The following is a 14,608-nucleotide window of genomic DNA, read 5'->3' on the forward strand; positions in this document are numbered from 1 at the left end:
AGTGGCAATCAAAACCAAAGAGAATATTTCGTTTAAGGAGGCACGCAGGCGCGTATCCTTCTTACCGAAGGATAGCTTTGCCGAAGTGGCGCGTCAGGGGGCAGCGCTACAACGGCCTCCGGCGGCTCTCCGGCCCACACCTAGAGAGCCAGCAGTGACGTCACCTGCCCCCTCGGCGGTTGCGGCTAGCGGGGCTCCGTCATCCGAGAAGGGGCCGTCGACCTCCGGGCTGGTGGCCTCAAGGGCCTCATCCTTTATCCTTTGAGAAGAGGCTTTCGCAACAAACAAAGCGCTCACAAAAGCGGGTGTCCAGCGCTTCGCAGGAGGCCATGGACACGACACCAAGTCAAACGGCGCTACTAGCGCCTAAGGAGCGGCGAGAATCGCTCTACCGCTCAAAAAAAAAAAAAAAAAAGAAAGATCGCATTACAGGACCGGAAAAGGGTCCTGTAACCTAAACTTTCTTTCTAGACACACAGCACTAACCTCGTTCCCGTTATGGATACCCAAATAATACAATGGAACGTGAGAGGACTTCTTCACAATCTTGACGATGTTAAACAACTCCTTCGCAAATTCACTCCAAAGGTGCTGTGTGTCCAAGAACCACACCTAAAAGTAACACAGACCAACTTTCTAAGGCAATATGCCACTTTCCGCAAAGACTGCGAAGATGCACTCACCTCCTCAGGGGGTGTAGCCGTAATAGTCGATAAGGGCGTTGCATGTCAGCAAATCAAACTCCCAACTCTCCTCGAGGCAGTTGCATTACGAGCTGTGCTGTTTGGTAAGTTAATCACAGTTTGTTCGATATACGTCTCCCCCTCCTGTCAATTTTCTAAAGCAGAGTTTCAAAGCCTTATCGATGAACTTCCTCCACCATACATAGTCGTTGGTGATTTAAACGCACATAGCCCCCTGTGGGGTGACTCGCTTTCCGACACACGTGGGCATGTTCTAGAAAATTTTCTGTTTTCTTCAGGTGCATGTTTATTGAACAAAAAGAGCCAACGTATTACAATGTTACACATAACACATACTCGTCCGTAGACTTGAGCATCGTTTCGAGTTCACTATTTCCTTACCTGGAGTGGTCTGTTCTCAAGAACCCCTATGGGAGTGACCACTTCCCAATTACACTAAACCTAACCAAACCAGATGCATGCTCGCCGCATTTCCCTCGATGGAACCTCGAATCAGCAAACTGGGAACTGTTTCGAGAACTCACGTGTTTAGGATGGGACGACATTTCCGATTTTAATATAGACGATGCTGTGGCATACCTAACTGGTTTTATTATTGACACTGCAACAAGATGGATTAAACAATTTAACGGACTGGCAAAGAACCGTCGCATCCCATGGTGGAATGACGAATGTCGAAATACACGCAAAAATCAAAGCAAAGCTTGGGGATTACTTCGCAATTCTCCAGCAGCTGAAAACCTTATTAATTTCAAACAAGTAAAATCTCAAGGCAGGAGAATACTCGAGGTGCGAAGAGAGAGAGAGCTGGGAGCGGTACATATCTAGAATAAATACTTACAAAGACGAGGCAAAAGTGTGAAATAGGGTGAATAAACTAAAAGGCCGGAGGACGAACCCCCTGCCCTTAGTAAGTACCCATGGAGATGGCCTGGAAGACCAGGCAGACTGTCTGGGGGAACACTTTGAGTATATCTCCAGTGCATCGCATTACTCACAGTCATTCCTGAAGTTCAAAGAACGCGCAGAGCGACAGCGCCTTGATCGGGAATGTGCCCAAAATGAAGATTACAACCGCCCGTTCAGTTTAGATGAGCTCAAAACTTCTCTTGCTTGTTGCAACAGCTCAGCACCAGGTGGTTACCGTATCATGTATGAAATGATAAAGTACCTGCATCCTGAAACACAGAAAACACTCCTCTCGCTTTTTAATGTCATGTGGGCCGCTGGGTATATTCGATCTTCTTGGAAAGAAGCTGTAATAATACCCATACTCAAAGAAGGTAAGGACCCATCCTTACCTAGTAGTTACAGGCCTATCGCTTTGACAAGCTCTTTCTGCAAGCTCTTTGAAAAGATGATAAACCGGCGCCTAATCTATATCCTTGAGAGCAATAGGCTACAAGATCCTTACCAGTGTGGTTTCAGAGAAGGCAGGTCGACCGCAGACCACCTTGTCCGCATTAAGGCAAATATAAGGGATGCCTTCATAGACAAACAGTTTTTCTCTCCGTATTTCTTGATTTGGAGAAAGCATACGACACCACACGGGGCTTCGGTATTATTCGAGACCTTTCCGCTATGGGTATCCGCGGCAGTATGTTAAGTATCATTGAAAGTTACCTTTCTAACCGCACATTTCGTGTTAGAGTGGGCCATGCCTTGTCAAGGTCTTTCACCCAGGAAACTGGTGTTCCACAAGGTTCTGTGCTAAGCTGCACACTCTTTATTGTGAAAATGAATTCTTTGGGCATGGCTATCCCACGAAACATCTACATATACTCTGTATATGTGGATGACGTGCAGCTTGGTTTTAAATCATGCAAATTAACTATCTGTGAACGACATGTCCAGCATGCCTTAAATAAAGTGGCAAAATGGGCTGACGAAAACGGTTTCAGGTTGAGCCCACAGAAAAGTACCTGCGTTCTTTTCACGAATAAGAGAGGAATAGTACCACGTGCTGCCATTGAGCTCTGTGGTAGCAGATTACCTGTAAGCGCCGAGCACAAGTTTCTCGGCATCATACTGGATTCGAAACTGACATTCATCCCACACATTAAATACTTGAAGGCTAAGTGCCTCAAAACAATGGACTTATTGGAACTTCTATCAAGTGCAACATGAGGCAGTGACAGGAAATGTCTTTTGCACTTGTATAGGTGTCTTGTCGGCTCACGTCTTGACTACGGCGTTATAGTATATCAGTCCGCTACACCAAATGCTTTAAAGATGTTGGATCCTGTACATGATTTAGGAATCCGCCTCGCGACCGGAGCCTTCAGGCCAAGCCCCGTACAAAGCCTTTATGCAGAAGCAAATGTATGGTCACTCCATTTTCATAGATCATATAGCAGTTTTGCATATTTCCTTAAAGTAAATTCTAACCGCGAACACCCCTCTTATTGATGCATAAACGATATGACCGATGCCATGCTCTTCAATAACCGACCTGCAGCGAGAAGACCGTTCTCTTTGCGCGCAAGGAACCTCAGTGAGGAAATGGGTGTTCCGGTGCGTGAACATTGTCTTATGGCTCCAGCGAAACTGTTAGCGCCATGGCAGTGGCAGCTGATAGAGTGTGACACGTCCTTTGTAGAGGTCACTAAGCATGCGCCAGAGACGCATATCAAAATGCATTTCTTGGAGCTCCAGTACAAGTACTCGTGCACAGAGTTTTACACAGATGCTTCTAAGTCGCATGCCGGGGTGTCCTGCGCAACCATTGGTCCATCCTTCTCGGAATCCGGTGTACTGCACCCTGAAACAAGTATATTTACGGCTGAGGCCCATGCACTATTGTCAGCTGTGAAACATATCAGAAAATCAAATCTTCAAAAATCAATTACATTTACAGACTCCTTAAGCGTTGTAGGCCTTGAAGTCACTTTGTAAACCTGTACTTACTGAGCTCTATTCCATTCTCTGTAGAGCGTATATGTCTAACCAGCATGTCATTATATGCTGGGTACCTGGCCATAGAGGCATTGAGGGGAATGTACTAGCTGACGAAATAGCTATATCAATCACCTCGCAAGCTATTATTCCTACGGCTGCTGTCCCTGTCACAGATCTGAAGCCTCTCTTACGGAAGAATCTGTGAAGCCACTGGCAACGTTTGTGGGACATGGAAGCTACGAATAAGCTTCACTTGATTAAGCCAAAGTTAAGTTTCTGGCCCCCGAAAACGAAAACACGACGAACTGATGTCCTGTTCTGTCGACTCAGGATAGGACACACCTATGACACCCACAATTTTTTACTGACCGGAAATGAACCTCCAACGTGTGGTACATGTGGTGAGAGGCTGACCGTCCTACACGTCTTTCTGGACGGTCGACAAGCCGAAGCTGAGGGAAAGAAACATTTTCCTCTAGCATATCGCCAGCACACCCCTCTCCATCCTGCAATGTTTCTTGGTGAAGAACCGTTCTTTGGCACCAAAGCAGTTCTCCATTTCTTGAACGATGTCGACTTGCAAGTTTTTAGCCCCAGATATTCATAGCACATCCTCTTTCTAGAGGATGCCGCTGTGATGGTAGTCTTGTATAGCACATGCTGTTAAGAACGGCCAGCTGCAGTGCAAGTTTTGCCACCCAGTTGCGACTATGGGGGCAACATTCCGGGAGCGTCGCCGCCAACCTCTAGCCACGGCGTGACTAAGTCGACTTTGTGTCGATACAATATGCGCATCCTCCACTCTGCGGCGCTTAAGCTAGGATGCGTTGTGACTGAAGGAGTTCGACGAAGCAGGCTTTGTGCGCAACACGACGACGCGAACCTGATCTCCTACGGGGGGGGGAGCTGCCGCGGGAACGCCGACGGAGGCTCCTTCCCACGCACCGACCAAGACGCAGGACAACGCGCTACCCGGAACGGCTCCGAGTTCTACAAAATTCGTGTGGTGTCGGTTTCGGACCGTGAACACGTGTGTGTGTGCATGTGTGTGTGTAAACCGTCTTGCGGAGATGCGGCTAGTTTGCGATGACTAAACGAACGTTCGCGTCACCTTGTATCGCGGGAGGACGGAGTGTTTAAAAAACTGCTGTTGTGCGGATGCTCGACACACTTTTCTTAAGCAGTCATGTTGGACTGAGACACTTTCTCAAGCAGTCATGTTAGACTGATGCACTTTCTCAAACAGTCGTGCTAGACTGATATATATAGTGTAAGTAAACCCATATTCCTCGTTCTCGATGAGAAGCTGTCCTTCCCTTCATCAACGTCCTCAGCGTGGATAAGTTGGACGACGGCATGGGCCAGCTACCTTCGAATTCATGCCGGACTCCAATCTTGACAACGGATCACGAGCGATGGGATTGAGCCCCCAACCCTGACAATGCCTACAGGCCCTTGCATCCCAAGGACTCTGTTAAGGCAGCAGTGCTTATTGGAAAAACTACATGTGTGAGATATATCACTAAATCATCATTATTTCACAATGTGTATTTCGTGTCCATTGTACAGCCCATTAACCATCGGCATAGTTTTATCTTGTATAGGTTTTATGCACTTTCGAACGACTGTTTTTAGGCCCCTTTACAGCCACCGTAACATCTGCCCTTCGTTATTCATAGCTCCATTGCGAACGCATTACCAACGGCCTGGCGCTCTTTGGCCACATTTGGCCCTTGCGCCACAAAACACCACATTCACCAATTTCTTCCACGCGGCTTTTCGTCTTCTATAATCCCGCGTGCAATCCGAATTCCACCAAGGACAAGTAGTACTTTTGCTTATGTTAACATTAAATTGGGACTTTTTAATGGAACTTTTTACTACAGCGCAAAGCCTAATTGTTTTTATGTGATTGGATACCGCTTTCTGTGACTTGAGGCCCGTTTTCAAGACACTGTGAAATTTCTGGTAGTTGACGAAAGTCCGCGTCGGAGACTCCAGGGGAATAACAGGGCATGCAATGTCAATCCTAATAGGTAGATGGTCACTATTTGAGGCTGAGTTGACAGTAGACCAGGAAGTTACGGAAATTGCTGAACTGGGAAATGTTAGATCCAATGCTCATTTAGAAAGACCCTCAATAAGGGTAGCTGAATTCGTGTTTAGGGAACAAACATTTTGACTGATTGCCCAGTCCGACAATCACTTTCGACACATGAGTCCGTTTTGATACCCCGAGACACATGATGCGAATCAAAGTCTCTGGCTACCACAATTTCTTTCTTACAAGGTTTGACAACGGTATCAAGGAAACCAATATCATGCACGCCTGTGGGAAAATATGTGTTAACTAAGAAAAATTGGGAACAACTAGGAATAGTTACATCTATTGCTAGTATCTCACACTCCGTAGACATATACTGCTAGGAAATTTTCACTTAGTGGCACATTTTTGTTATCAAGAAAGCAAGTCCTCCGGCTCTTGATGGACGGTCCAATCGAAATAAACGATAATTTTTATATGAAGATTTTGGTCATTGGAGAGCCAACTTTCCTGCAAAAGAAGAATGTCGGGAGAAAGTATTGAACAAAAATATATTAAATCGGTAGCTGCTGAAATAATAGAACGGCAGTTCCACTGTATTACCTTTAAATAACCTATGATGATTTATTGCCTACTTTAGAGACCATTTGCTCTAAAATACTGTCTTTTAGAAAATCTTTCTTCGAAATACTGTTTTTACCGTACTTTGTGGGTTTTGATTCAGCGAGAGAGCTGGAAGACTTAGGATTGGAATCTCACTTGACAAGAATATCTTTCACAAACTTTTTGTTTTTTGAGTGCGGCACAGAGACCAACGATTATCGTTACGTAATCTTGTGCGTTTGAGCGTCGGGAGGTCCATTTCTACATCTTGGTCGTTTTCCGGCACTGATCCAGAGAAGCATCCGTTGTCGGTCTGCTGAGTTGAAGTTGATGGCCTCGCATTGCCTGCGTCTTCTACAATAACTGATAAGGAATCCATTAGCTGTTGAGCATTCTATGTTAGGGTCTGTGTAAAAATCTGCGAGCTAGCATTAGAGCTCGCTGAAGGACTGAACAGCTGAATCACTTGTGAAGTCAACACTTGAGCTAGAGTCTCCGACTGGTTTGATGTTAATTGTTCCATAGCTTTTGACAACGCCTTTTCGACCGCTGTCGCAATAAAATCGGAAAGGGCTGAGTCTGCAACCATTTGCCGACGGGCTGTCACTCCTGCATATCCCTTAGGTCTCCCCTGGACCCCAACAACAGCGTCACGGCTTGAGCAACGTCTCCTTTCAATTACATCTATATTTTGCATTTCCTGTGACCTTGCAAGGCAATTCAAGTAGTTGGCGGGGTGACCACCACCACAGAGACAACATTTATATTCTTTTGACGATCAGTCACTAAAATTGTGGTTGTCTCCACAAGTACGGCAGCGGGGTGCAGATCTTCAGTCCCTGCCGCTATGACCAAAACTACATTTGTTGCATTGTAGAATGCATGGAGCCAGAGCTTCTACCTTGTAAATTAGGGGCCATGCTTTGATATCCGTTGGCCGCATCGTCCCAGCACACGTAACTATAGCCGACTCTGTTCGTATATTTTTGTTGTCAATTACTCGACTATACCGGTAAACGGATATGACTCCAACCACCGAGAACATGTCTAAAATCTCGTCAGGGGTTCAAGTGACGTCTACCCATCGCACAATGCCTCTAGAGCATGCGAGATATGGCGAGATATGGCGGTACGAAACAGCTAACCGGAAGTGAAGCGAAAGTAGTACAACTGAGTAGTTCTTTGACACAGGGCTGGTCTGTTGAGCAGCAAAGTATACCCCCTTTGCGCAATCGGCGGACCTCTGTAATCTGGCGGAAGTGAGGTGAGGCCTTCTGCAGTTCGCCCTGAATCGTCTTTGGATTTTTCATATTGATCTTTCAGCCGTCGCTGGGCACCATGGCCGCAAGAACATTGCCGGTTCCACTGCGAAGAAAAAAAACTGATGCGGCAGCTCCTGAGGAGCTACTGAGGCTGACCACGGGGAAGCCCGGTAGCCTGATGATGATACAGACATCAAGCAAGGCTAACACAAGAACACATAAAGAAAAAGAGTAACGGAAAATTACAAGCTGAGCAAAAAAAAAAAAATACCAACCGATACATTTCCTGAGCCCCGAAAGCACGAACGCTTAACACCGCTCCTTCTTCTTTTTGACGTCGTTAATTGACGTCGTTAATTGACGTCGATGTTACTTCATTCACCGGAATGAGAAGCAGCGGTCGTTGTCGTTGACCTGAGCGGTCGTGGCGCCAGCACGCCTTCTCGCTTGCACACTCGAGGTCCTCATCGTCGTCAGCGTGGTTGGGCACAGATAGCGTCACGGCAATATGATCTTTTCTTTTGTTAGCAAATGTTTTAACCGTAGGCCAACGCATGTAAGGCTGTGAAGGCATTTCTTGCGACAAACGATTTTTTTTGTTTTGTTGTCACCAAATGCTTTAATCGTGCGCTAAGGCAAGCTGCACCCAGTCCAAAGAAACACTGCGCTGTTTTGCTTCAAGGCGGGTTCATATTTAACAGGGTATTTTGAGTTAACTTTATCCGCGGTCAAGCGCTAAGCTCGGGTTTGCCATGTTTTGTGTTTCTCTGCTTAATTCAGATTCTGCCACGAGAGGCTTCAAGAGCTTAGTGGAGGAGTAGGTCTTCTATGTCGCCATGGCCGGGCGTTGAAAGCAGCCGAAAAAGACCTCAAAGTATTCGGAAAACCGCGAGGCGACGGCTGCATTGGCGCGTGTGATGCATGGGCCGCTCGGGCAACGTGCCAGAGACCCTTTTTGAGTGGCGACGCCTGGTGGTGAACGGTCCTACTTACATTGACGGCCTCCCGTATTCCCCTCGTCTACCAGGCGCTAAAAGTATGGAGGAGGCACTGACCGGACAAACTTATTTTATTGCGATAACAATTATATGGACACTTTAGGCGCACTGCTGCCGTCGTAGTCGGCGTCGCCGTAATGTTCTGTACAAAGACCAAGGGCCATAACATCGTGCCCGCCTGCTGCCATATGCAGTAAGTGCGAGTGAAAGCATGCGAGGGGAGGAAAGCGGGTGCGAAAGGCTCCGACTTCCTTCGCACACAAGGCACTTGCGGAGGAAGGGGGGGGGGGCGATGTGCGTTGGGGACACAGTCTAGGCGTAGGCGCACCGAGAGCTGATACCTTCGTGTGCGCTGTGTTCTCCCCCGCTTAGTTCTCGTTAAAGCGAGGGACAGCACGAAAGTCGATCCGCTTGCTCCCGCGGCCGCGCTTGCTCACCCCGGTGTTTTCACAGCAACTTTCCGCGGACTTCGAGTGACATGTGCGCATGCTTGCTCGTACGCGCGTGACACCACGCTTGTTAATTTGGTTAGTAAGCAAACGTTTACTGCTTTCTACTGCCGATAAAACTACTATTGTTACTTGTGATAGCTGAAGACTAATTTACGCATTTGATACTTCGTTTTTTTGGGCGAGGCTGCGACACTTTTTACGCGTATGTACACACATCATCAACCTTTGGTGTAACGGTGGAGAACTCTACTGTATACATGTATGTGGCAGTAACAACCTGTGAAGTCGCCTTTTGCCCCTCCCAACTGGCCATGCTTAACCAGCACAACAAGCGCGGCTGCATGCGAACAACGTCGCCTGTAGAGCAGGTGGCGCTATCACTAAATGGTGCACCGACTTTGCACTTGTAGATCTTAGTTATAAGTGATGAGCCGGGTTTACATTCTTTCTAATTAACAAACGTGTTTTCGTGCAGGTTCCATGCGTGGCCGGAGTTAAATGATCAGACCGGAAAGACCTACCGTCCGAGCTCTGCTCCTGGGATTCCTTGTGCTTGGCGGCTACTACTGCATCCATAAGCGAGTCGTGATCGACGCCACATATAACACTCAAGCTATCTCGGTGAGCGTCACAGTACCACAGCCCACGAATGACGGCACAAGCGTGACACCGACACTGGCCCAGCCGAAGAAGGAACGGTATATAGTGGACACTCCTGGCTGCAAGATCCCAAACTTTGACCCTTTCGACGAGAGCGTACGCAAATATTATAAGAAAGTTGGTCGGTACAGTTGCAAGGGCAAGCCATCGTTCATTCGGTTAGTCAACGGGACCACGCCCGTGATCGACGAGCCGTCGCTCCTGACCACCTTCAAGTGCAAACCGAAGGACGTACGATGCACTTACATCGAGATATACCGAAACGAGTCTGTTCGCGTACCAGACGATGCGTTCTTCTTCAAGCCCGAAGTTCAACTCAACTTTGGAGAACCACTGAAAGCCGAGTTCGTGCACGTGCAGTGCTACAGGGGGGCCCTGTTCCACGAGGAGTACCTGCTCCTGCCGCTGCTCAAAAAGGACGTCGAAGAGCGCTGCGAACAGGTGCGGCACGAGGCCGGAAACAAAGGGAGTGGACTGAACGTGCTCGTCCTGGGACTCGATTCTGTGTCTCGGCTAAATTTCAACCGACACCTGAAAGAGACCGGCAACTACGTGCGCGTTGTGCTCAGGGGCTACGAGCTGATGGGCTACAACAAGGTGGGCCTCAATTCTTATCCGAACCAAACGCCCCTCCTGACCGGTCTGAGCGGGAACGAAGCAAGGAACGCGACGGGAGGAAAGTTCTTCGATGCGCTCGACTTTTTGTGGAAGCGGTATGCGAAAAAGGGCTACCGCACAGTGTTCCACGAAGAACAGCCCAAGTATGGCCTCTACAGTTATGTGGGCGACGGACTGAGGCACGCGCCCACCGACTACTACACACGGCATGCAGTAATGGCAATCGACAAGTCGAAGCTCAAGAAGAACTCGTACTGCCTCGGACCGAGGCCACCACTCGAGCTCTACCTGGACTACATGCTGAGCCTACTCGAGGTGCTCGACAAGCGACCCTTCTTCGCGTACTTCTGGATGAGCGAGCTGGCCCACGACCACCTGAACATGGCCGGCCACTGCGATGCCCCGCTGAGGTCCGCCCTGGGCAGGCTCTATGACAGCGGCATCCTCAACAACACGGTGCTCGCCTTCATGAGCGATCACGGCCTCAGGTTCGGATCGCTGCGGCAGACGTACATCGGGCGGTTCGAAGACAGCTTGCCATACGCGTTCCTCGTGTTTCCGCCCTGGTTCCTGCAGCAGAACCCGCGCTTTGCCGCAGCGCTCAAGTTGAACCAGAGGCGGCTCGCGACGCATTTCGACATGCACGCCACGTTACTGCAGCTGCTCGAATCCGGGATGCCCAGGACGGTGACAAGGCACGGCCAGAGCCTCTTGCACGAGCTGCCCGTGACGAGAACCTGCACTGATGCTTCCGTGCCGGCTCAGTTCTGCGCGTGCGTGGAGACCGAGGCGTTTGCAGTGAACCACCCGCTGTCCCTTAAGGTGGCGCACTTCGTCGTCGCCAGTGTCAACATGCTCGTCGGGCAACAGCTGAATGGCAAGTGTACCCCGTGGGCACTCAAGTCGGTGCTGGCCATCCGCTTCTACCCGCGTGGCGTGGTCGCCAAAGTCGGTAACACCACCGACAGTGACTACTGGGTCAAGCTATCCGCGGCGCCTGGCGATGCCCTGTTCGAGGCCGTCGTGCGCCACTCGGTCGACTGGAAGACATCCACCTTCTCCCTGGTGCAGCAGGCCGACCGGCTCGACTGGTACAGCTCGCACTCGCATTGCGCGCGCGGCAGCCGCTGGGAGAAGTACTGCTACTGCAAGTAACAGGCACGATTGGTTAAGGAATGGCCCCATTATTTTCGTGCACTGGATGGCTCTTTACAGAAAAGCGGCCTATTGAGTATGCCGTGGAGACCGGCCCTTTCCGTGTACGCCCTTGATTCGTTCCAAAAGATAGTTACTGACGCATATTCGGCTCTTCGCGACAGCAAACACTGAGAGGCATGGAGGAGCTATCGCTGCAGAAAGCATATTTGCTGTCACCACATGATGATACGACCTGCATTATGGAATACAACGCTCACGGGCGTTTGTCGGCGCATGTGCCCCAACTGGTGGCAGCTGGTAAAGAATGATTCAATTATTCTCAACGCTTGTTCCTCTCAAACGGTCCTCTCAAATGTTCCTCTCAAACGGTCACCGCTGCGTCGTTTCCTGTGCATGCCAGCACTCACCCGTCGTATTTAGTATTTGTGGCGGTGCTGCGAGACTGGCAGCAAGGATAGGTGACCAAGCTGTGATCGGCCCACGAAATAGCGGACAGTACATAGGTGAAGCTTAACGCAAATGAATGTCTTTAATATGTTGCTGTAAGCGTTATCAGAGTTTTACAACTGCGCCAATGACCACAGAACACAGAATGGTTCGCTCATGTTGTGTGGTGTATATATTTAGACACTGCAAGATTATACTTCTTTTCACCATAGTCGGAAACTGCATTCCAAAAGAGAGAGCGAAAAGATGTATAGATAGGAAGATTAACTAGAAGGTTTTCTGGTTGGCTGCACTAGACAGGGGGAAAGAGTAAGGGGGCAAACTAGGAGGAAAGGGGTTAGAAAGAGAGAAAAAAAAGGTCACCGCCCAGACACACAGTCCGAGCGAATTTGAAAAGTGCGCCCCCGTATTTATGAGTGTGTTAATCTCAACGGTACCTTAAAGGACAGCTTGCTGGGCTGCCGGATCCTCGGTACGCAATCGCTGCATGCGCTCGGCTGCACGAACGTGTTCTTGTGCCCGGGCTGCAGCCTCGGCACGGCGTAGACGAGCTCGTTCCTGGTTCTGCTCGCGGCGTTGCTGACCGAAAGATGCCTGCTCCTAAGGAGTACATATGATGCGTGGCCTACCCATTTCGGAGCCGGAGAGAAGCTGCTTTGCGCGCTAGGCTGCAACAGAGAGCAACTACGTCACAACTGGCGCAGCTAATCCAACACCACCTAGACAGCAGAAGGCCTTTTCACTCCGATCCATGACTCCATGTTACCTGGCCCGAATGCCATAGAATATATTGGGGGTCACCCGCCGTGGTTGCTCAGTGGCTATGGTGTTGGGCTGCTGAGCACGAGGTCGCGGGATCGAATCCCGGCCACGGCGGCCGCATTTCGATGGGGGCGAAATGCGAAAACACCCGTGTACTTAGATTTAGGTGCACGTTAAAGAACCCCAGGTGGTCGAAATTTCCAGAGCCCTCTACTACGGCGTGCCTCATAATCAGAAAGTGGTTTTGGCACGTAAAACCCCACAATTTAATTTAATTTAATTTAATATTGGGGGTGCGCCCGAGTAGGCAACAGTGATTTTGACGTCATCGCTTTCATCACGCCAGCCTTGTCAATAGAAATTTCGGGCCAGGTAGCGTGACGTCATTGATCGGAGTAAACAGGCCTTGTGCTAGCTGGATGGTTACACTGGAAGCATAGCGTGTGAAGGACGATCGCCAAAGACACTTCTGAAGCTTGGTGATGTTGGCTAATCGCGCGTCTCTCTTTCTCTCTCCCTCTCTTATTTCTTCTCGCGCAAGCGCATGGATTGGCGCTGGAGGAGTTTTCGGCGTACGGTCGACCGCCACACGGACGGATGGACGGACGTATCGCAAGCCACCTACAGCTTCGCTGTAATAAATTACAGGTTCGACGCACCTGTTGGAACCTGTGAATCGAAGCCTTCGTGAAGCGGTTACTTAAGTGCCATAAAGCTCAATGCTTTTTGTACAATTCTACAAAAAGCATTTCGTCGTCTATGCAACGCGCAATCTCACGCAATGTTCACGTGCCGTTGCGATCACAACCTTAATGCCATGACATATTTATGTTTACGCGCTGCACCGTTCACAATCTAAGCCGATATACAAAGAGCATGCGAATGCACACTGAGACGCCGAGGCAGTGACGTGACGAGAACGATGGTGATCGGGGCGGGAGGAATGCCGAAAGATATAGGACGCGATAGCCAGGGGTAAGGCTCGCTATTATTTTTTTTTTCTTTCTAGTTTCACTCCTGCGTCCATGACCTGATGGACTGGTGTGAAACTCGTGCGCCTATGCAAGCCGTAGCGCTCTGTGACGTGCGCGCGTGCTGCGCGGCGTGAGGCATATTCAGCAAAAAAAAAAAAAAAAAAAAAAAAGCAGTCCCGGATAAAACAGCCTCGCTTTGACAGGAGGAAGCACGAAACCGCGCGCTTGCTGTGTAAGACAGGTCTGTTATGCAGGCCCTGGGGAAGTTGAGCAGGCACGCAGTTATTCTTAGAAAACTGGCTTAGAACTTTCTGCTTTGATAGTGGACGATTGCCAAGTCTATCGAGTGACATCACCTGCCTCTCGGCACTATAGCGCGTGTGGACAAAGCGAGGGTGTTTGTCGTCGCATGTGCCTCTTCACATGCAAGTGACCAATGACTTCGATCGACTTACTCAACGACATACTGTAGCGCGAAGGCACAATCGCAAAGAAGACACACGTAACAGGTGCCACTAGCAACTATATTCGAATGACAGTGATATGCAGTCTATATGCTGTTCCCAACGCGCAGGCGCACCAGCCACCTCGGGCAGGCTACAGAGGGCGACTATAAGAACTAGCAAAATCATTTGAAAAATCTCAAGAAAGTACGCTCCATGTTCCAAAAACATCACAACTATGACCTATACAAACACTGCATTTTTCTATGTAAAACGATTAGAATAGCGTACAAGCCCAAGTCGCAGGCCGTCGAAACGGCTTAGGCTAATAATTAGGCAATGTGAACGTGAATGTCCCCAAGTGAATAAATTCAAGCTACGTCGCAATGGGCAATCGTACTAGTTGATGTAAGAGTTTCGCTGTTCACAGCGTGGTCAAGTAAAACATTTTCTTGGGCTAGTTGGTTCATGCTTGAATGAGTAAAGGCAAGGCGCAAAAGACAAGGACTGAAGAAGGACACAAACGACAGGACCAGCGCCTGTCATTTCTGTCCTTCAGACCTTGTCTTTTGCGCCTTGCCTTTG

General features: G+C 49.1%; 1 protein-coding gene across 4 annotated transcripts in view; it reads left to right on the forward strand.

The window, feature by feature from the left end:
- Positions 1–14,402, forward strand: part of LOC126520631 (uncharacterized) — a 55,053-nt gene extending 40,651 nt beyond the window's left edge. For 2 of the 4 annotated variants that reach the window (XM_055065685.1, XM_055065686.1), the window contains 2 exons: positions 9,437–11,330; positions 13,148–14,402. In XM_055065685.1, coding sequence (XP_054921660.1) covers positions 9,460–11,330; positions 13,148–13,244 — 1,968 coding nt within the window. In that variant the 5' untranslated portion in view covers positions 9,437–9,459 and the 3' untranslated portion in view covers positions 13,245–14,402. Of the gene's footprint in view, positions 1–9,436; positions 11,716–13,147 lie in introns of those variants that run through there. The other 2 variants (XR_008610265.1, XM_050169428.2) reach the window with 2 other exon arrangements.
- The last annotated feature ends 206 nt before the right edge of the window (positions 14,403–14,608 follow it).

The sequence above is a fragment of the Dermacentor andersoni genome, chromosome 3 (genome assembly GCF_023375885.2).
Source record: "Dermacentor andersoni chromosome 3, qqDerAnde1_hic_scaffold, whole genome shotgun sequence".
NCBI lineage: Eukaryota > Metazoa > Arthropoda > Arachnida > Ixodida > Ixodidae > Dermacentor > Dermacentor andersoni.